The following is a 22111-nucleotide window of genomic DNA, read 5'->3' on the forward strand; positions in this document are numbered from 1 at the left end:
AAGGTGTGGTTTTACATAGGTTTTTTTTGAGGGATATTGATGTCTTGAAACTTTAATTGGTCAGGGTTCACTGTGGATACACGTACCTCTTGATTAATGGGAATATTGGATCAACTAGTACATTCCTGGTTCCAAAGATTCCAGTTAATAAAAAGTTTGCTGTAACCTGGAGTCATCGAGACGTATAGCATGGAAACAGACTCTTCAGTCCAACTCGTCCATGCCGACCAGATAACATAAATAAATCTAGTCCCATTTGCCAGCATTTGGCCCATATCCCTTTGAACCATTCCTTTTCATAAACCCATCCAGATGTCTTTTAAATGTTGTAATTGTACTAGTGTCCACCTCCTTTGGCAGCTCAAGGAAGCCTAGCATTTTGGATTTGTTGGATCATGGAATGTTTCACAGTAGAAATAAGCCATTTGTCTTATCAGATCTGTACTGGTTCACAAAATAAGATTCTATATTGTAAACACAATACCTCCAGTGTAAAGACATTTCTTCTGATCTCTGCTTTCAATTATTTTGATTATCTGAAATTTGTCTCCTGTGATCATTTCACTGTTACTGACATCATAAGGAAATCTTTACTCTCTAATAACATCCTCGTGAATTGTTATTGTGACTTTTCTTGTTTTTATATCCTTCATGTGAAGAAGTTCACAAAAACTGACAAGTTTATACTAATTCAACAGAATCTGATGTTCCTTTTGAATGTAAAACCAAATGTGTTTTTCATTCTCTAGAGCCTTCCACCATTTAGTAACCTGAGTATCAGTACATCAAAATCCTGTACTCATAATTTTCATTACTCTGACAGTCATGAAGGGAAAGAACAAAAATAGTGGTTAAAATATTGGAATACATAACCATAATCCTGGAAAACAATTCCACAAAAACTATGATAAGGCACTAGTCAAACCATATTTGGCATAATCATGTTTCAAAATGGACATATTACCTCTATACAGAAATGTGACCTACATTGCAAGATAATGAGGTAAAAGCAGAAAATGCTGGAAATGCTAAGCAGGTCAGCTAACATCTCTGGAGAGAAAAACAGGACTAATATTTCAGGTCTTTGCCGTTTTATCAGAACTGGGAAAAGATAGAAATTTAATATGTTATGAGTAATTGAAAGAAGAGTGGTTGGGAAGAACAACCAAAGGAAAAACCTATGAAGTGGTTGGGGAAGGCAGGAAAGATTAAATAACAAAGGTTTTATGATGTAAGTCAAACGGAGTAAAATGGATAGCCATAGAAACAGAAAAAGCATTTCTAGATAAAATACGAGAAAATGGCAGGATCCTAAATAGCTGCTAGCAGGCAAGAAGGAAAGGATTTTTTTTCAAATTCTGATTTGTTCATGGGATGTAAGTTCACTGACTAGTCAGCAATTATTGCCCATTTCTAAATGGAGGTACCCATGGATTAGTGGAAAAAAATTTGAGAAGAGCTGTACAGCCAGGCCCCTCCCACTCTGAGGTCTGCAGCCTACAGCATGTTGGCAGCTCCATTCAGATGATGCCTTTTTGAGTGGTGGCAGTAGTCTCTAGTAGTTGGTGAAATACCAACAAACATTGTATGTATCTTCGAGCTGGGGCTGTAAATGTCTTGGAAAACATTTTGAATCCACGCCAGGACAATTTTCCTGATTCATTCCCACACTGAGGATGTTTCTTGCTGTGGATAATTGATCTGCAATCCTGCCTACATGAGGAAAACTTCCCCTGGCATGTGTCAGGGAGCCATTTCAATCCAGCTATACATTGTTTTCTTGACTTTCCACCCTTCATTAATGCCAAACTGGGATTAATAAAATTCTGCCCATGCGAGTCACTGTAGCACAAAAAGGTGCCTTATGGCTCAATGAGACTATTCTGGCTCTTGGTAGAGCAATTAATCAGTTCTATTGTTATGCTAATCCTATAATCTTGCAAATTTATTTTGCTCAAGTGCCCATCCAATTTCCTTTCAAAATAATTGATCATTTCTGCTTTGACCACCCTCATAGTCAGTCATTTTTGGGTTGTTACCATTTGCTCTGTAAACAAAAATGGTATTTTACATTAATCCCATTGTGTCTTTTGCCCAAAATCTTAAAGCACTGTCCCCCAGTCCTTGTATAATCGGCAAATGGAAACAGCTTTTCTTTGTCTACTTTGTCTAAACCTGCCATCATCTAATCCATCTCTATCAGATCTTTTATGCTTAGATGAAAACCCTAGCTTCTCCTACTTCACCTGTAGTTAAGTTTCTTCTGAGGTCATTTTGATAACTTTCTCTGCCCCTCCATAAAGATATTTACAACTCCTCTAAATTATGGTCACTAGAATTAGACACAATTTCCTGATGAAGGGCTTTTTCCCGAAACGTCGATTTCGCTGCTCCTTGGATGCTGCCTGAACTGCTGTGCTCTTCCAGCACCACTAATCCAGAATCTGGTTTCCAGCATCTGCAATCATTGTTTTTACCACAATATTGTAGTTGTTGCCTATCTAGAGTTTTTGAAAGATTCTGTGTAACTTCCTTGCTTTTGTTCTCAAAGTCTCTTTATCAAGCTCAAAATCCCATATGCTTTTCCAGCTGCTCTGGCCGTGCCACTTTCAATAGATCTGTGCACTTGAAACCCCGAGATCCAGCTGTTCCTGCTCACTTTCAAGAAGTGTGCCAGTACATCTATATATTGTCAATCTCTATTCCTCCTTCCAAAATGCATCTCTCACTCACTTCTCTGCATTAAATTCTACATTACTAGTTTGCCTATTTCCTGTGTATGTCTTGTTGTAGTCAGTTGACAACACCTTATGTTTTGCCACACCTTCAAATTGGTATAACTGACAAATTTGAAATTTTACACTGCATCCTAATATACATCAAAAAAGAAGAATGAAAATGGATGGATTCGTTGGCATCAACCCAGGCAACCTGAATCAACAACATCAAACACAACCCTGTCAAACCTGCAATATTCTCCTCATGAATATCTGGAACCTGATGGGAAAGCTTTACTGAAGACGAGTCAAGTCACATCCTGACAGTTGATGGACTCAAATCTTACAGATGATGCCGTAGACACTGCTATCACCAACTAAAGAGATGTCTTGTCCCATTGGTTAGACAAACCCATCAGAGGAGATGGAACAGTGGTATACTGTGGGGAGGGAGGATCCTTTGGATTCATCAAGAAGTGACTCTCCATGTTTCCCCCGTGCCCCCAGAAAAACTGATTATCAATACTCCTTCATGTGGAAGACCTGAGAATGGCAAAGGCACAGAATATACTCTGTGTGGGGGACTTCATTGACCATCACCAAGAATGACCAGTAGCATCACAACTGAACAATTTTGGCTGAGTCCGAAAGGACGTAGTGGCTAGACTACACCTGCAGCAGGCGATGAGGGAGCCGATGAGGGAAAATCTACTTGACCTTGCAATCACCATTTTACCACTCATTGTTACACCTGGCTGTAACGTGTCTAAACCTTGTGGCAATGATGCCATGTTCTCATTAATGAAACCCACCATTCAGCTTTGTTGGTGCAGCAGCAGAATGGGACTGACTTTTATCAGACCTAGGAACTGAAAACTGGTCATTGATGAGGTGCAGAATCACAAGCAGCAGAATTATATTTGATCACAAGCTGTAACTTCATGGTCTGCATGTACCCCATTCCAGCCAAGATATCAACCTTGGTACAATGAAAAGTGCAGGAGGGCATGCCAAGTGCATCATATGAAATACCTAAAAAACAAAAGATGTCAGCCTGCTGAAGCTACTTATAAGCCAAACAGCAGGCAATAGATATCACTAAGCAATCCCATAAGCAACAGATCAGACCTAAACCTTTTAAACAATCAGTTTGTGAATAGTGCTGTTAGGAGAAGGAGATCCAGTATTTGGATTCAGTGGCACTGATAGAATGGCACTGTAGTTCCATGTTAGGATACTGTGTGGTTTGGAGGATACCTGCAGGTGCTGATGCTTCCATGTATCTGCTGCCCTTGCCCTTCAAGCCACTCTAGAAATGTTCATTGTGAGAGTCAACTCTTAATTTTACATAGCTGTCAATGGGGCAATTTAAATAAGGCTTTCTCATCCTGATCTCTGCTTTTGGTGCTGATAAATTTCTTATGCAAGTTTGAGACAGGCTAATCATCGGTTACTTCGATCAGGAGTAAAGACCCAATTACAATTATGTAACGTTTGGGATAGTTCCACCTATGTTAATGAGCCACGTAATAGCTTCTGTCTTTTGTTTGTAATTTATACTGGATGGTTTTGAGTATGCTGTTTCAAAAAAAAATTATGCTTTCCAGATATACCAGGGAGGCAGGTGTTCGCTCTCTTGAGAGAAAGATTGGAGCTGTTTGTCGTGCTGTGGCTGTAAAAGTGGCTGAGAGTCAACATAAGGTTACAAATTCCAATCGCACACATGTGACTGAGAAGGAAGGTGAGCTGACTTCTAATTATATGAAATGTTGGATAAAAATGCTTTTATCAAATAAAAATAATATGTGACACTTTAGCTGTAAGGAGAACAAAAAAAGGTGCAGCTCCATTTAACCAACTAACTGACAAAGTGCATGCCTTCGGAATAGATGATGTAGGTGAACGGCAAAGAGTAAATGTATGCTCATGTGAAAGAGTGTCAGAGTGGAAACTTGTGGCCGGTTTTAGGTCACTATCAACTATAAATTACAACTTTTTGAAAAGTATTTAGAAGCAAGTGCTATATGTGCAAGATGGCAAAGTATGCCAAACTAGTTGATGCTAAACAATATGCAACTATCCCAAAGAATATGAACAAACTTAATCAATGAGATGGGAGTGGTGAAATGCAGTTTATTGTTTATGTAGATATGAGTTTAGTACAAGAAATAAATGAGGTCTGAGCATTTCGGTGGATAAATTTCAAATTCATTCACTCAGGTAGTGACAAAACCAAATAAAAATTGAGGACATCTAACAGGAAATGTGACTTATTGGTCCAGAGATGTGACATAAATAATTTATGTTGTGTTGGTGAGGGAGAGGTATATTGCTGTGTCAATGTTGGCTGCATTACTAAGGCTAGGATTCACCCATGTTGGGGAGGTTCAGAGAAAGACTTTGTGACGAACTACTAAACTGAAAAAATATTGAGTGGAAACGTATAGGGATTTGAGTAATTTGGCCTTTGGCAAGATGTCAATGATCTTACTCCATCTTTTATGCTGTTCACAAGTTCTGTGGTGAGCTTCTTGCTAGGCAGTGCAAGATACCAATCGATGATCTTTATTGGTTGTCAACTGCCTTGTTAACACCAAAACATGTCTCATCACTATGCAAACTCCCATCTTGCCAAAGTCGCGAGACATTTAGAAAACTTGACAAAGAAACCAGAGTGTGGACCTGGCAGATTCAGCTTGCCATTTGGTCTGAATGACCTTTATGTTGTACGTCAGCCAACAACATCTCAGAAGTATAATAAGGCATCAACAAACGCACTCCTCCTCCATCTGCCAACCCATCCCAAACAAAATTGGCAATTTTAATGTACACTTGCATCAGACTGTGGAAGCATAGACTTGCATTGCAGGGTATACCAGCAACTTGCATTGAAAAGCTGCAGTGGGGACACTTTGCCAGCTAGATCACGCTGAATCTCAGAGCTGTTCACTTGCTTTCTTAGCATTGCCTGCTTGCTTTCCCTTGTCTTGCTTTGCTAATTAGTGCAGTCACAAAAACAGGTTCCTTGCCTTGCTGCAAAACAACCCTCCGTCTAGGGGGCACTCTTCTTGCTGTATAGCAGTGTGCTACATCAATCTCTCACCAGTTCCATGTGGCAGAGCTTATATGGCAAACATACAGTGCATATACAGCATGTAGGCACTCAACTCCAATTCTAAGGGGAGTAATCATCAATGGACATACTCATTAGTCGCCAAGTCTTAGTAGATTAAGTCAGAGACCCTCCCATACTAATCAAAGGTGTGGACCACAGTCATATATCCAGTTACAGGGGAGTTTCAGTCAAGGGATTTGTGCCTTTATAGTCCAGGGAGGGAGCCATTGTCATTTTGTGGGGGGCAGGGATAATGCAGTTGGGGAGATGACTGGGCACCAATCAAGGGTCTTGACACTTCTTTCCTGGCAATCATGTCTGTCAAAAGAAAGGACCACAGTCTGTCATGTCCACCCACAGAAACCAATTTGCATGGAGGTTTGGGGGATGTAGTCATGGGGAAGGGAGTGTGGCTGTAGCTGTGGCATTGAACCTTGGTGGTTTTGTCTTTGGGAATGGGGGCAGATGGCTCTGGACAAGTATACAGTATAAATGTACGAAGAAAGAATAAAGTACAATACAGCAGAGGAAACAGGCCTTTCAGTCTTCCAAGTGTAGACTGACATATTTTACCCATCCATACTAAAACTGTCTTCACTTACAGAATCTGTACCCCTGTATTCACTTTGTATTCATGTGTTTTTCTAGGTGCTTCTTGAATGCTGCTATTGTGTCTTCTTCCACCACTGCCTCTGGAAGCTGGTTCCAGGCACTCATCACCCTTTTGTGTGACAAACTTGCCTCGCACATCCCTTTTTTTTTAAACCCCCTACCCCCTGTCCAGCACTGCACCTTGAACCTGTGTCCTCTAACAATTGATCCTTCCATCCTGTGAAAAAGCCTGATACTTTCCACACTGTCCATGCCATTCACAATCTTTTAAACTTCTATCAGGTCACCCCTCAACCTCCTGTGTTTCATTGAAAACAAACCCAGTCTATCCAACCTTTCTTCATAGCTAATTGTGATGGGGCAGCAGGATTTCAAAGACAGTGAAACTGGTAGGCATGGCTGGAAAGAGTATAATGCCAGGAGGATTTATTGTCCATAGTCAAAAGCATTCTTACATCAAGTGGGGGCAGAGAGCTGTGAATGACCATTCCAGACATATGAATTTATTTTTAAACTGGTTGGGAAGGGTAGGCAGTTGTAGATGAATGTAAATGGGCAGAGGGGGGACATCAGAAAGTCTGAATCCATGGAGTTGTGGAATGGGCTTTTAAAGTAGAGCAACATAAGTTACAGGGCCATGAGGCTGCTCCCTAGCCATCCAACAGCAATTATGCTCTCTGTATGTCGGACAGCCACTGCTAGACAAATCTTTGACAGTAATATCTTTGCATATAGAAGAAGCCAGGCATTAGAGATGTCAAGAACACCTCATGCCATGTGCTTGCATTGTTCTCCCTGTTTGCAGATGTCTACACAGACCTCCATTCATTAATGCTCACGAGTGGCCATGAACCTCTGTGGAAATACATTGAGTGCCTACACAAAGAGACACAAAAGCAGGTGCATGCAAGTTAAAGGCATCAACATTTACGAATACAGTTCTGTCTTTAATACAAGCCTTTTTCACCCGTGCCACCCAAGTGCCCTCAATATGTTTTCTTTCTCTCCCTCCCACCACCATCTCAAAACAGGCTGCCTGGTTCTGCTGCTGCGGTAGAGGGAATCTGTTTCTGGTGTGGAATGTGTGTGAAACGTGTTGAATCTGAAGGTTTGGAAGGGCAAACATAGGGACGCTTGTGTGTAGATAAGCCAGATATGCCAAGGCTACTCTTGCCAGAGGCAAGTTGAACTTTCATGGGTCAAAAAGGGGGAAGGAAGCATGGGGTGGACAGCCCAGCCATCGCAACAGTGTTCTGAATGTTTGGTTCCACCGTTTTTAAAAAAAACTGGGTGCTTCCTGGCATTGCCCTATCTTCTGTGAGTACAGGGAACCTGCACTGGGCGTCAAGTTTCCCTGTTCTCTTGTTGCCATGCCTTTGGTCCTGGGAGCCATTGGTTGAGATGATCGAGTGTAAGTGATCATCCAGTACCTCCTGAGGATCCTGGACCTAGCCCTCCATGGCAGTCACCAACTTGTCTATGGAGGCAGACAAATGATCACAATATTCTCTGCACGGTGTAGCTTCTGGGCTCTGAGGGCCATTATGCCCCATGTACCTGCCTGCTGCTATTACTACTACTTGTATATTTGGATGAAGTCCCTGTTTGCCGTGGGCACACAGGGTAATCTCCTCTTAATAGGTGCCTGGTCTCTGGCAGTTCTCTGAGCGCCACCTGTTTGGGCCATGTTTTCCTCAGTCAGTTGTGAAACGTTTGATGTGAGGGGCTCATCAGGTTGTGATTTGCCTATGGTTCTAACCAAAATTACTTTAAGAAAACCGTAAAAGTGTGTATTCTGCCAACTCAGAATGCAATTAAAATAAAAAGAGAAGGTTCAGTGGCATACTGTTTAATGCAAATTAACATAATATAGTATGCTAAGAAAGAGCTTTCGTTAAATGCTAAATTGTGGATCTCCATAATTTTCTTTAGTAATGACAACAATAGGTTAACGGTAACATTTATTAGTTGCCGTGAGGATTTGTTAAAGAGGATATCTATGTTGAGCTGAATGAACGGAATAAGGTGTAAGAAAAAGAAAATAGGTGTATAAAACAGGTATAAACTGAAGATTTGAATGGAAGACTCAGATTGAAAGCAAAATATTATTTTCTGCAATATTTTCCAAAATAATCTCTGAAGAGTTTTTGTGTATATTTCATCCTTTTCTTTAAATAAAATGTTGTAAGTACCTTTTTACAACATACTCTACTGGTCCATGCTTGTGCTTGTGATCCAGGCAAGCTTCACTTTGGGCATTTATTTTTACTTCACCTTTCTGATCTTCAAATAGGCCCTTTCGGGTTCTAACCAAACATGTTTAGTCTGGAACTTTCAAACTCCTTACACTGAAGTAACCTGTCTCCTTACATATTCCTGAAGAAGGGCTTATGCCCGAAACGTCGATTCTCCTGTTCCCTGGATGCTGCCTGACCTGCTGCGCTTTTCCAGCAACACATTTTCAGCTCCTTACATATTCACCCTGTTTCATTTTTCTTTATTCTTTCATGGAATATGGGTATCACTGGCAAAGTCAGCATTTGTTGCCTATCCATAACTGAGTGGCAAATTAGGCCATTTCAGAGGACAGTTCAGAGTTAACCATATTACTATAGATCTGAAGTCGCATGCAGGCTGATGAATCTAAAGGAACTGATTGCCTTAGAAGACTATGGAGACCAAGTCACTGAGTACCTTTAAACAGAAATGGATAGGTTCTTAATTATTAAGAGGATCAAGGATAATAGGGAGAAGGCAAGAGAAACTCATCAGTCATTATCAAATGACAGAACAGACTCGATGGGTTGAATGGCCTGATTCTGCACCTATATCTTATGATCTTCAGTGACGATGACAGATTTCCCTTCTGAAAGACCATGTGAATCAGATGGGTTTTTCCGTCAATCCATGGTACCATTACTGATATTAGATTTATATTCAAGATTTATTAGTTGAATTTAAATAGCACCAGTTTACCATGTTGGAATTCAAACCTAGGTCTCCTGAGGATTAGCCTAGGTCTCCGGATTTCTAGACCAATAATGTTACCACTTTGCCATTATCTCCCCTAAAATTGCACTTTCAAACTGATACCTGATATCTGCAGTCCTTTTTTGATTCATTTTACTCTCTCTTTCCTTATCCTGTGAACTCAGGCTTTGGGTTGCCCTTGCATTCCCCCTCATGGGAATGAATGTTACCTGAAACATTTCTTGCTGATCTTTTCTACTTTTCCTGTGACAGATATGTTTTCACTCTTTTGAAATTAGAAAGTAGGGCCAAGGAAGAAGAGTAGGTCATTCAGTTCTTCAAACCTGCTCAGCCATTCAGTGGCTGATCTGGTGCTCTTCAAATTTGGTGTTTTTACTGTAGATTGCTGTTGTTCTTCGTTATAGTTTTGTTGGTAGATGCTGAGACAACATAATGATTTAAAGTTTCTTTCATTCTGCTGTCATTAATTGTGAACTTATCATGTATATCCTTTTCTTGCATAATTCCAAACCTAAATTTCTTTTGCTTGCAGAATACCGTACTGTTCTTTTTAATATTTGATTTAGTTCCTCTTTAGTTCCACTTTGCCTTCCAAATTGTTTAATTGACTTATTTCAAAATCTTTTCATATTCCCTATTGTCAATCACACTTTAGGGCCCCGTATGTTTGGTGTATGTCCTTTCTTTTAGTTTCAGTGTATTTAATTTATTTACTCATTTATAGTATGTCATTATTGACAAATTGTTCATGCTTTTTAATGGAATATATTTCTCCCATATCCCATAGATCTTCTTTTTAAATGTTCCCATTGCTATTCTATTTCCTTGTTAGTCAGTAACCTTTGCTAATTTAGTTTTAGTAGATCCATTTTCATTCCCTTAAAATCAGCTACCTCCACCCTTTACAATTTACTGCTTTGGGCTTTGTCTTACTATGTCCTTCTCAAACTTCACCTTCATCTTAGTCTTTGTGTGAATGCTATTGCCTGAATGTTCCCCTAAAAATGCTTCTCTTATCTGTTTCATTTCTTTCATTACTAGATTCACCAGTGATTCCTCCCTTGATGGTTTCTTTACATATTAGGTAAGGAAGGGATTTTGCTAAGAATAGTTTTAATTCCTAATGACTGGTTTCAAACTACTAGTATTAAATAAGAATTATGTAGGATAGGTCTTTATTGTACTGAAAAGTGTCTCATGATAAATTAAGTTGCTAGTTTGCCCAAGTATGGAAGAGTCTCATTAGTGATGAAAGTTATTGTGGTATTAATATTCCATGATTGTGGGTATTAATATCTAAGTGATTGATTCGGTATGAGGCAAAGCTGAAAATTAAAACTAATCATGTTATGCAAAAATTTGGGTAAAACATACTTTTTGAACACATTATGTAATTAAGAGAAAATGATGTGATGTAGCTCCTTTTTTGTTCTGTTATTAGCATTCTCTTGACCATCACCATTATTGATGGTGGTGGCATCCGTTAGTGTCATGAGACCATGGATCTGCGCCTGGGAAGTCTTGCTTCAATCTTTGTTGGTAGAGCAGCATCTGTTGTGGCTGTAGAATCCATATAGGAGTGGCAGTCTCGGCTACAGCGACTGCACCTGAAGGCGGTGTCCTCCGGTGTGATCTTGGTGCTGTTTGTTTGGTGGTTGCGCTTTTCTTCAGTAAGCCTTAATCTCTCTTCTTTTTTTTAAGACTTCTGCGTAATTCCAGCCTCCAACGAGAGCAATCGGTTGCAGTGTCCTCCCTCCTCTCGACGTTCATGTTCATTGACTTCATGTCTCTCTTGCAGACACTTTTGAAACGAAGATGGGGTTGCCCTTGTGCTCTTTTGTTGGAGGCCAGTTCCCCGTGCAGCAGGTCTTTCGGGATGCTCCTGTCTGACATGCGGTGTACGTGGCCTAGGAAGCGGAGACGGCATTGTTGGAGCAGGGTGAAGAAGCTGGGTATCTGGGCGTGGGCCAAGACCACATTTTTTGGTAACTCAGTCAGTCCACTTGATGGCCAGGATGCATCTCAGGCTGTGAAGGTGGAAGCTGTGGAGACGCCGCACTTGTCTGGGGTAGATGCTCCAGGTCTCACTGCCTTAAAGCAGAGTGCTGAGGATGCAGGCCCTGTAGACTGCAACCTCGGTGTGCATTGTTAGCTTTCTGTTCTCCCAGGTTGTCTTTGTCAGCCTAACAAATGTTGAGGCTGCTTGTCTGATCCACCTGTTGATCTCTAAGTCTAGGGACAGACTGTGCAGGATGGTGGAGGCAAGGTATCTAAACTGGTGGACTGCGTCCCGCTCATAGTTGTTGATGGTAATGGCAGGGGGGTGCTCAACACCTTGACACAGTACGTTGGTCGTCTTCAGGCTGATGGTCAAGCTGGCAGGCTCCTGAGACGCTGTTCATAAGGCACTGCGGTTGCTCTTCCGAGTGTGTTGCCAGTGCCGCAACGTCTGCAAACAACATGTCAAAGCATGTTATGCTACTAGACCACAAAGACCACCCACCCAGGCAACACTGCAAGCACTAAGGACAGCAAGAGGCAAGGCCTAAAAAACAGCCAGGCGCTGGACAAATAATTACCGGCTACAGCTATGTGAAAACATTCAGTCATCATTTGACACAGGCAACATCTCCGTGAAGTGTACGAGGTGACCAAGAAACCATCAGTCCAACCCAGGGCAAGACAGCATCACTGAAAACCATAACAGGCAAGACCATCACAGGCAAAGGCTCCAGAAAAAACAGCATCTCGGACAGCACGCTGGACGCCATTGAATGCCTACCTGTCATGGAGGAACTAGATGCATTGCTGCCTGCCAAAGAACTGAGTAAAGCAGTTGACAGCCCTCTGACTGGGAAGGCACCAGGATTGGATGGCATTCCATCAGAGGCAATTAAGTATGCAAATGGCGTCCTGCTAAACTACCTGCATGAACTACTGCTCCAGTGCTGGAAAGAGGGAGCAGTGTTGCAAGACATGAGAGACTGCAACATTGTAACCCTATGTAAGAACAAAGGGGACCGAAGCGACCGTATCAACTACAGGGGAATCTCTTTGAGCATCGTTGGGAAGTCTTTGCCCATGTGGTCCAGAACAGGCTGCAGAAAATCGCCGAAAGGGTATATCCCGAGATTCAGTGCAGTTTCAAATCAGAACATCTACAATCAACATGATTTTCTCCCTTCGACAGCAGGGAGAAATGCAGAAAGCAAAGACAAACACTCCACATCGCCTTCATTGACCTTACGAAGGCCTTCGACCTTGTGAGCAGAGACTGACTGTTCAAAATCTTCACCAGGATTGGTTATCTCCCGAGGCTCCTCAGGATAGTTGGTTCATTCCACACAGATGTGAATGATGTCGTTCATTTTGACGGCTCTTCGGAGGCCTTCAACATTTGCAGCGGTGTGATGCAGGTCTGTATGCTAGCCCCTATCCTGTTTGGCATCTTCCTCGCAGTCATGGTGAAGCACACCTTTGGAACATCAACTGATGGTGTCTACCTCCAAACCAGATCAGTTGGGAGGCTGTTCAGTCTGTCCCAGCTGAGGGCGCAAACCATCATTGATCCACAACAGAAAATTCATCAGCTGAAATGCTGTTTGAACAATGGACAGTTCTGCTCAGTCGATAACACTCTCTCCTCTAATTTAGGCTGATCTTTCCATGCAGCATCTAGGGAGTGCTGTACTATTGGAAATGCAATTTTACAGTTAAATTTTAAGCTGAGGCCTCGATTGCTTGCTGCAGTGGTGTCAATGAATATGAAACCCCATACTCTAACTGTTTACTGATTAAAATGTAGAAAACCCAGTTGTGTGAACCAGATAAGGAGAAAGACCTGGATATGATTCCTGGTGAATTGTGGAAACATCAAGTCTTTGTAGGTTACCTTCTGTACATAGGAAACTGGTCTGAATTTTACCAAAAATCAGCTAGCTGTCAATTTCAAGGAGTTTCATTCAGAGTTTCTCTCCGTGAACTCTAACAATTCTCTGATGTTCACCTCATATGTATGCATACACCTCTATGATGCCACTTATAAGATCTTCTGTTTAGCAGCAGCAGGAATACTTGCTGCTGGGACGTACTGGAATTCATACCACCAGCACCACATTTAAATCTTGTACACCAGGTCAATCTCTGTAAGCTAGGAGCTGCCATAAGTTCCAGTGTGGAAAAAACTGTCCTGGAAATGTGGCCAACAGAAGTTGACACACCACTTTGCTAACAGGGACCTAAAGGTCCTGGTGGACGGGGGTGATGGAGAGTAGGGCAGTCCTCATCCCTCGGAACTATGAGATGAGACCACTATACCAGATCTTGCAACCTGTTCTGAAATTGCCACCAAGGTTAGTGCGATGTCCACAGTTCAAAGGAATGCCAGCAGTATAAGAAGAAGGTTAATGACCTTCTGTCCTCTGCCAGAGTAAGTGACACCGTCTTCTCTCTACAACATCACATGCACAGCAACTCTGTTATTGCACCCACCAAGGCTTATGGTCTACCACTCACAAATGCATGCAGAATCTTACTTTACTTGTTTACCTATCCATCCCCACCCTGAACCTTAACCCTGCACGATCACTAACAGCTGTGGCAGCCGCTTTCATCTTACTCAATCCTTCTGTTTGTCTCATTACAAGAGGAACAGCTCACAATAGGGTACAGAGAGCCAAGGTGAATGGTCGGATGTTCAATATTTATCACCTCACTCCCTGTGACGAGAGAATCCTTGCCTTCGTGGAAGAGATCAGTGACTGCTCACATGATGCCAAGACCTCCATATACCAACAACCAAGGAAATTTATATAGGTGCTGTGCTGCTGTCTCATAACCAGCACTGTGAACATGTTTTCAACATGCTCAAATGACAACCATTATTTTGCAACTCATTCTTTCTCTTGCAAATGGGTTGGGTAGGTTGGCTCGGTTAGATTTGGGCATGCATTCTTGTGAGGACGTCACTGCCATGATGTCAAAATCATTCAAACTTGGTCAACTTCCAATCAAATGCATAGAATCTAGAAAGCTCAGAAGGAAAGGTGGTGTTAAGATGTTCAGAAGCCCATTGGAATTGGTGCTTATTTACTTAAAAACTGGAAAGAGATCCAAGGTGACACTGATGAGATTATTGAGAAAAATGTTAGAGGTCATTGGAAAGCCAGAGATGAAAATTTAGTGGTGGTGATGTTGGTCCTGCTCACCTATTGAAGAAACAGCTGGAGCCCTGCATCACCTTTTGATGGGAGCGGCAACGCTATTCTGACATAATCTAATATGTACTTGGATTGAATCTTCTTTCTCTCATCTCTTTCTTCTGTCATGCTATAATCCCTTCTATTTTAGAAGTTGAAGATGGTGGAAGCACATACTTCTTTCTCCATCACCAGAACCAAGTATTTCTTTCTTTATAGATATTCTTCCAGTTAGTGGAGAAAAAGGTAGGAACGGAGAAAATGAAGAGAAACCGAGAATCAATTTTGCACTCGCAGACAACAGTTCAGAGATTAATACTGTATATGTGTAGAAGTCAATATAGAGGAGGGATCTGTGTTCTGAGACACCATGCAAAGTGTATAGGAGTTAGATTAGTGGGAAAGGATGGAAAACATGCCAGTTCACAACACCTTGAAGTTTGTTCTGCTGCAGTGGAGTCAAATTAGGGATTTAGAGTCATAGAGATGTACAGCATGGAAACAGACCCTTCGGTCCAATCCATCCATGCTGACCAGGTATCCCAACCCAATCTAGTTCCACCTGCCAGCACCCAGACCATATCCCTCCAAACCCTTCCTATTCATATACCCATCTAAATGCCTCTTAAATGTTGCAATTGTACCAGTCTCCACCACTTCCACTGGCAGCTCATTCCATACCTGTGCCACCCTCTGTGTGAAAAAATTGCCCCTTGGTCTCTTTTCTATCTTTCCTATCTCGCCCTAAGTCTATGCCCTCTAGTTCTGGACTCCCCGATCCCAGGGAAAAGACTTTGCCTATTTACCCTATCCATGCCCCTCATAATTTTGTAAACCTCTATAAACCTCTGTAAACCTCAGCCTCCGTCGCTTCATGGAAAAAAGTCCCAGCCTGTTCATCCTCTCCCTGTAGCTCAAATCCTCCAACCCCGGCAACATCCTTGTAAATCTTTTCTGAACCCTTTCAAGTTTCACAACATCTTTCCGATAGGAAGGACACCAGAATTGCACACAATATTCCAACAGTGGCTGAACCAATGTCCTGTACAGCCACAAAATGACCTCCCAACTCCTGTACTCAATACTCTGACCAATAAAAGAAAGCATACTAAACACCGCCTTCACTATCCTATCTACCTGCAACTCTACTTTCAAGGAGCTGTGAACCTGCACTCCAAGGTCTCTTTGTTCAGCAACATTCCCTCGGACCTTACCATTCAATGTATAAGTCCTGCTAAAATTTGCTTTCCCAAAATGCAGCACCTCGCATTTATCTGAATTAAACTCTATCTGTCACTTGTCAGCCCATTGGCCCATCTGGTCCAGATCCTGTTGTAATTTGAGGTAACCCTCTTCGCTGTCCACTACACCTCCAATTTTGGTGTCATCTGCAAACTTAATAACTGTACCTCTTATGCTCGCATCCAAATCATTTATGTAAATGACAAAAAGTAGAGGACGCAGCACCGATCCTTGTGGCACTCCACTGGTCACAGGCCTCCAGTCTGAAAAACTAACCTCCACCACCATCCACTGTCTTCTACCTTTGAGCCAGTTCTGTATCCAAATGACTAGTTCTCCGTGTATTCCATGAGATCTAACCTGGCTAATCAGTCTTCCATGGGGAACCTTGTCGAACGCCTTACTGAAGTTCATATAGTTCACATCTACCGCTCTGCCCTCATCAATCCTCTTTGTTAATTCTTCAAAAAACTCAATCAAGTTTGTGAGACACAATTTCCCACGCACAAAGCCATGTTGACTATCCCTAATAAGTCCTTGCCTTTTCAAGTAAATGTGAGCAAATGCGAGGTCTTGCACTTTGGAAAAAAGAATACAAGCATGGACTACTTTCTAAACAGTGAGAAAATTCGTAAAGCCAAAGTACAGAGGGATCTGGGAGTGCTAGTTGAGGATTCTCTAAAGGCAAACATGCAGGTTGTGTCCATGATTAAGAAAGCGAATGCAATGTTGTCAATTATTTCAAGAGGGTTGGAATATAAAAGCACCGTTGTGCTACTGAGACTTTATAAAGCTCTGGTTAGGCCCCATTTGGAGTACTGTGTCCAGTTTTGGTCCCCACACCTCAGAAAGGACATGCTGGCACTGGAGCGTGTCCAGCGGAGATTCACACGGATGATCCCTGGAATGGTAGGTCTAACATATGAGGAACGGCTGAGGATCCTGGGATTGTATTCATTGGAGTTTAGAAGATGGCCCATAAGCCATGATTGAATGGCGGAGTGGACTCGATGGGCCGAATGGCCTTACTACCGCTCCTATGTCTTATGTACATCCTGTCCCTCAGGATTCCCTCCAGCAACTTGCCCACTACCTACGTCAGGCTCACTGGTCTATAGTTTTTTGGCTTGTCCTTACCACTTTTCATAAATATTGGCACCACGTTAGCTGACCTCCAGTCTTTCAGCACCTCACTTGTAACTATTGATGATACAAATATCTCAGCAAGAGGCCCAGGAATCACTTCCCTAGCTTCCCACAAAGTTCTAGGGTACACCCGATCAGGTCCTGGGGATTTATCCACTTTTATGCGTTTCAAGACATCCGGCACTTCCTCCTCTGCAATATGGTCATTTTTCAAGATCTCACCATCAATTTCCCTACATTCTATATCTTCCATTCTGTCTTCTACCTTTGAGCCAATTCTGTATCCAAATGACTAGTTCTCCGTGTATTCCATGAGATCTAACCTTGCTAACCAGTCTCCCATGGGGAACCTTGTCGAACACCTTACTGAAGTCCATATAGTTCACATCTACCGCTCTGCCCTCGTCAATCCTCTTTGTTATTTCTTCAAAAACCTCAATCAAGTTTGTGAGACATGATTTCCCACGCACAAAGCCATGTTGACTATCTCTAATCAGTCCTTGCCTTTCCAAATACATGTACATCCTGTCCCTCAGGATTCCCTCCAACAACTTGCCCACCACTGACGTCAGGCTTACTGGTCTATAGTTCCCTGGCTTGTCCTTACCACCTTTCTTAAACAGTGACACCATGTTAGCCAACCTCCAGTCTTCTAGCACCTCACCTGTGACTATCGATGATACAAGTATCTCAGCAAGAGGCCCAGCGATCACTTCTCTACACTCCCACAGAGTTCTAGGGTACACCCGATCAGGTCCTGGGGATTTATCCACTTTTATGCGTTTCAAGACATCCAACACTTCCTCCTCTGTTAATATAGACATTTTGCAAAGTGTCACCATCTATTCTATATCTTCCATATCCTTTTCCACAGTAAATACTGATGCAAAATACTCGTTGAGTATCTCCCCCATCTCCTGCGGCTCCACACAAAGGCCACCTTGCTGATCTTTGAGGGGCCCTGTTGTCTCTCGAGTTACCCTTTTGCCCTTAATATATTTGTAAAAGCCCTTTGGATTCTCCTTCATTCTATTTGCCAAAACTATCTCATGTCCCCTTTTTGCCTTCCTGATTTCCCTCTTAAATATTCTCCTACTGCCTTTATACTCTTCTTAAGGATTCACTTGATCTATCCTGTCTATACCTTACATATGCTTCCTTTTTCTTACCAAACCCTCAATTTCTTTAGTCTTCCAGCATTCCCTATACCTACCAGCCTTTCCTTTCATCCTAACAGGAATATACTTTCTCTGGATTCTCGTTATTTCATTTCTGAAGGCTTCCCATTTTTCAGCTGTCCCTTCACCTGCGAACATCTGTCCCCAATCAGCTTTTGAAATTTCTCGCCTAATACCGTCAAAATATGCCTTTCTCCAATTTAGAACTTCAACTTTTAGATCTGGTCTATCCTTTTCCATCACTATTTTAAATCTAATAGAATTATGGTTGCTGGCGTCAAAGTGCTCCCCCACTGACACCTCAGTCACCTGCCCTGCCTTATTTCCCAAGAGTATGTCAAGTTTTGCACCTTCTTTGGTAGGTACATCCACATACTGAATCAGAAAATTTTCTTGTATAACAAATTCCTCTCCATCTAAACCCTTAACACTATGGCAGTCCCAGTTTATGTTTGGAAAGTTAAAATCCCCTACCATAACCACCTTATTATTCTTACAGATAACTGAGATCTCCTTACAAGTTTCTCAATTTCCCACTGACTGTTAGGGGGTCTATTATGCAATCCCAGTAAGGTGATCATCCCTTTCTTATTTCTCAGTTCCACCCAAATAACTTCCCTGGATGTACTTCCAGGAATATCCTCCCTCAGCACAGCTGTAATGTTATCCCTTATCAAAAACGCCACTCCCCCTCTTCTCTTGCCTACCTTTCTATCAGTCCTGTAGCATTTGTATCCTGGAATATTAAGTTGCCAGTCCTGCCCATCCCTGAGCCTTGTTTCTGTGATTGCTATGATATCCCAGTCCCATGTTCCTAACCATGCCCTGAGTTCATCTGCCTTCCCTGCTAGGCCCCTTGCATTGAAGTAAATGCAGTTTAATTTATTAGTCCTACTTTGTCCCTGCCTGCCATGACTGTTTGACTCGCTTCTGTTCTTAACTGTACCAGTCTCAGATTGATCTCTTTCTTCACTATCTCCCTGGGTCCCACTCCCCGATCTTACTAGTTTAAATCTTCCCGAGTAGCTCTGGCAAATCTCCCTGCCAGTTTATTAGTCCCCTTCCAATTTAGGTGCAATCCATCCTTCTTGTACAGGTCACTTCTACCCCCAAAGAGATTCCAATGATCCAAAATTGTGAATCCTTCTCCCATACACCATATCCTCAGCCATGCATTCATCTGCTCTATCCACCTATTCCTGCCCTCACTAGTTCATAGCACTGGGAGTAATCCAGATATTACCACTCTCGAGGACCTCCTTTTTAAATTCCTGCCTAACTCTCTGTAATCTCCCCTCAGAATCTCAACCTTTTCCCTTCCTGTGTTGCACACCTGACCTCTTGCTGGCTCCTCTCCCCCATGAGAACATTCTGCACCCTCTTTGAGACATCCTTGATCCTGGCATCAGGGAAGCAACACACCATTCTGATTTTTCGCTGCTGGCCACAGAAATGTCTGTCTGTACCTAGGACTAGAGAATCCCCGAACACAGTTGATCTCTTGGAACCTGACGTACCCCTCGATTGTGGTTAGTTAATTTTCAGACAAAGTTGATGGATGTACAGAATACTGTGCTTAGTGCACCGGAATACCTGCTGGAAAGCCTGCACTCAGTGGCCAAGAGCTTGGAGAAATCCAGCAGCAACTTGGCACTTACATGTCTAGTCACTGGTATCCTGCACCATGAGGAAACCTGAAGTTATTGGAAGGATATTATCCAGCTGGAGAAGGTTTGGAAGGGATTTACCAGGATGTTGCCAAGTATGGGAGGCTTGAGTTATAAAGAAAGGCTGGATAGGTTGGAACTTTTTTAACTGGAATGTGGGAGGTTGAGAGGTGATCTGACAGACATTTATAAAATATTGAGAGACATAGATGGAGATAATGGTAGTTGTCTTCCCGAGGATGGAAGATTTCAAAGGCATATTTTTAAGGTGAGAGGAGAGAGATTTAAAAAAGATAGGCAAATGTTTTACATAGAGGGTGGCTCATGTGTGGAGTGAACTTTGAGAAAGTTGTGGATGTGGGTATAACGTTTACAAGATATTTGGATACATACATGAATAGAAAAGGTTTGGAGGGATATGAGCCAGAAGCAGGCAGGTGAGACTAGTTTAGTTTGGGATTTTGTTTGGTATGGACTGTTTGGACTGAAGGATCTGTTTGCGTGCAGTATGACTCTGTGACTCTCATGTTTGCTCCACCTGCTTACTGTGGCAAGAAATGATGAAATGAAGCAGTCTCTTGTGTACAGTAGGTCTCAGTGATCACCCTTATAAATCCCAATATTGGAAAATGCAATTAATTTGGATATCCTCAGCAGCAGTCATGGAGGAGTTAAATGTATAAAAATTAAGAGCTCTTATCATCTTGACATGCTATAACATAAATTATTTTATTGTGAATGACCAGAATAAAGTTCAAAATTGAATTAATGGATGAGAAGCTTCTGTAAGTTCTTTTCATGATTGTACTTGAAGCTGTGCAGAGAAGCCTAGAAATATCTTCTAGCAAATGTCTCAGGCTGTCATCTGCTGATCCATTGATGCAATTTAGAAAGTTCACAGACTATGCCATGCTCGGGATGTGATGGTGAATGTAGGAAGAAAGAAGTTCTTCTCTCTGGTGCATTTAGATAGGAAGAACAAGGAAACCACCTAAACCTTAGAAAATAAGAGATTACATGGAAGAGAAGATCAAATTCTTCGAAGTACTAATCCAGATTAACAAAAGCATAAAAATGTATATAACGCACTGAGTTCATTTGTAAAATAAGTCAATTCAAAAGCAGGCAAATTATGTTAAATACATATGGAATTTTAGTTCGACCACAGATTACAAGAAGCATTTATAGGCAGAATCATTTATTTGGAAGGCAATGGCCTAGTGGCATTATCGCTGGACTGTTAACTCAGAGACTAAGGTAATGATATGGGGACATGGGTTCAAATCCTGTCATAGCAGATAGTGGAATTTGAATTCAACAAAAGAAATCTGGAATTGAAAGTCTAATGATGACCGTGGATCTATTGTCAATTGTCAGGAAAAACCCATCTGGTTCACTAATGTTCTTTAGGGAAGGTAACTGCCATCCTTATCTGGTCTGGCCTATACATGACTCTAGACCCACAGTAATGTGGTTGACTCTTAACTGCCCTCTGGGCAATTTGGGATGGGCAATAATTGCTGCCTGGCCATCAATGCCTCATCCTGTGAATGAATAAAAAAAAGTCACTGGGAAATTGTAGAATGGTTTCAACACTGTGGGTAGTAAGGACTGCAGATGCTGTAGGCGAGAGATGAAAGATGGGAAGCTGGAAAAGCAGGTCAGACAGCATCAGAGGAACGGGAAAGTCAATGTTCCGGGCTGAAATCTTTTGTCAGGATAACCATTTAATACACTGCAGGAGCAACTAGTCCCATTTTCTGGTTCTTTCTCTGTAGTTCAGCAATTATTTTTACTTTTAGATGCTTATCCATTCCTTTCTGAAAGGATTACTTGAATTTGCCTCCTCAATCCTTTCAGATATCCATTCTAGAACATAACTAATCATTACAGAAAATGTTGTCTCATATTACAATGCTATTATGCAGGAATTGGGAACAGATATTCTCCGGGAAATGCACGACAGAAATGAGGATGTTTGCTTAGGGAGCACTTGCTGCAAGTGCTTAATAGTTTTGTCCCACAGAGGCAAGGAAAGGATGGTAGGGTGAAGGAACCTTGGATGACAAGAGATGTGGAACATCTAGTCAAGAGGAAGAAGGAAGTTTGCTTAAGGTTGAAGAAACAAGGATCAAACAGGGCTCTAGAGGGATACAAGGTCACCAGGAAGGAACTAAAGAATTGACTTAGAGCGAGAAGGGGCATAAAAAAATCCTTGCTGGATAGAATTAAGAAAAACCCCAGG

General features: G+C 41.9%; 1 protein-coding gene across 1 annotated transcript in view; it reads left to right on the forward strand.

Annotated features, from left to right (window-relative positions):
* Window positions 1–22111, forward strand: part of lonp2 (lon peptidase 2, peroxisomal) — a 119936-nt gene that overhangs the window by 63496 nt on the left and 34329 nt on the right. Inside the window, exon 11 of the mRNA XM_043706924.2 lies at window positions 4325–4458. Within this exon, the coding sequence (XP_043562859.2) occupies window positions 4325–4458 (134 nt within the window). The remainder of the gene's footprint in view (window positions 1–4324; window positions 4459–22111) is intronic.

The sequence above is a fragment of the Chiloscyllium plagiosum genome, unplaced genomic scaffold (genome assembly GCF_037043375.1).
Source record: "Chiloscyllium plagiosum isolate Xiang-an unplaced genomic scaffold, Cpla_swu_hap1 HiC_scaffold_17, whole genome shotgun sequence".
Classification (NCBI taxonomy): domain Eukaryota; kingdom Metazoa; phylum Chordata; class Chondrichthyes; order Orectolobiformes; family Hemiscylliidae; genus Chiloscyllium; species Chiloscyllium plagiosum.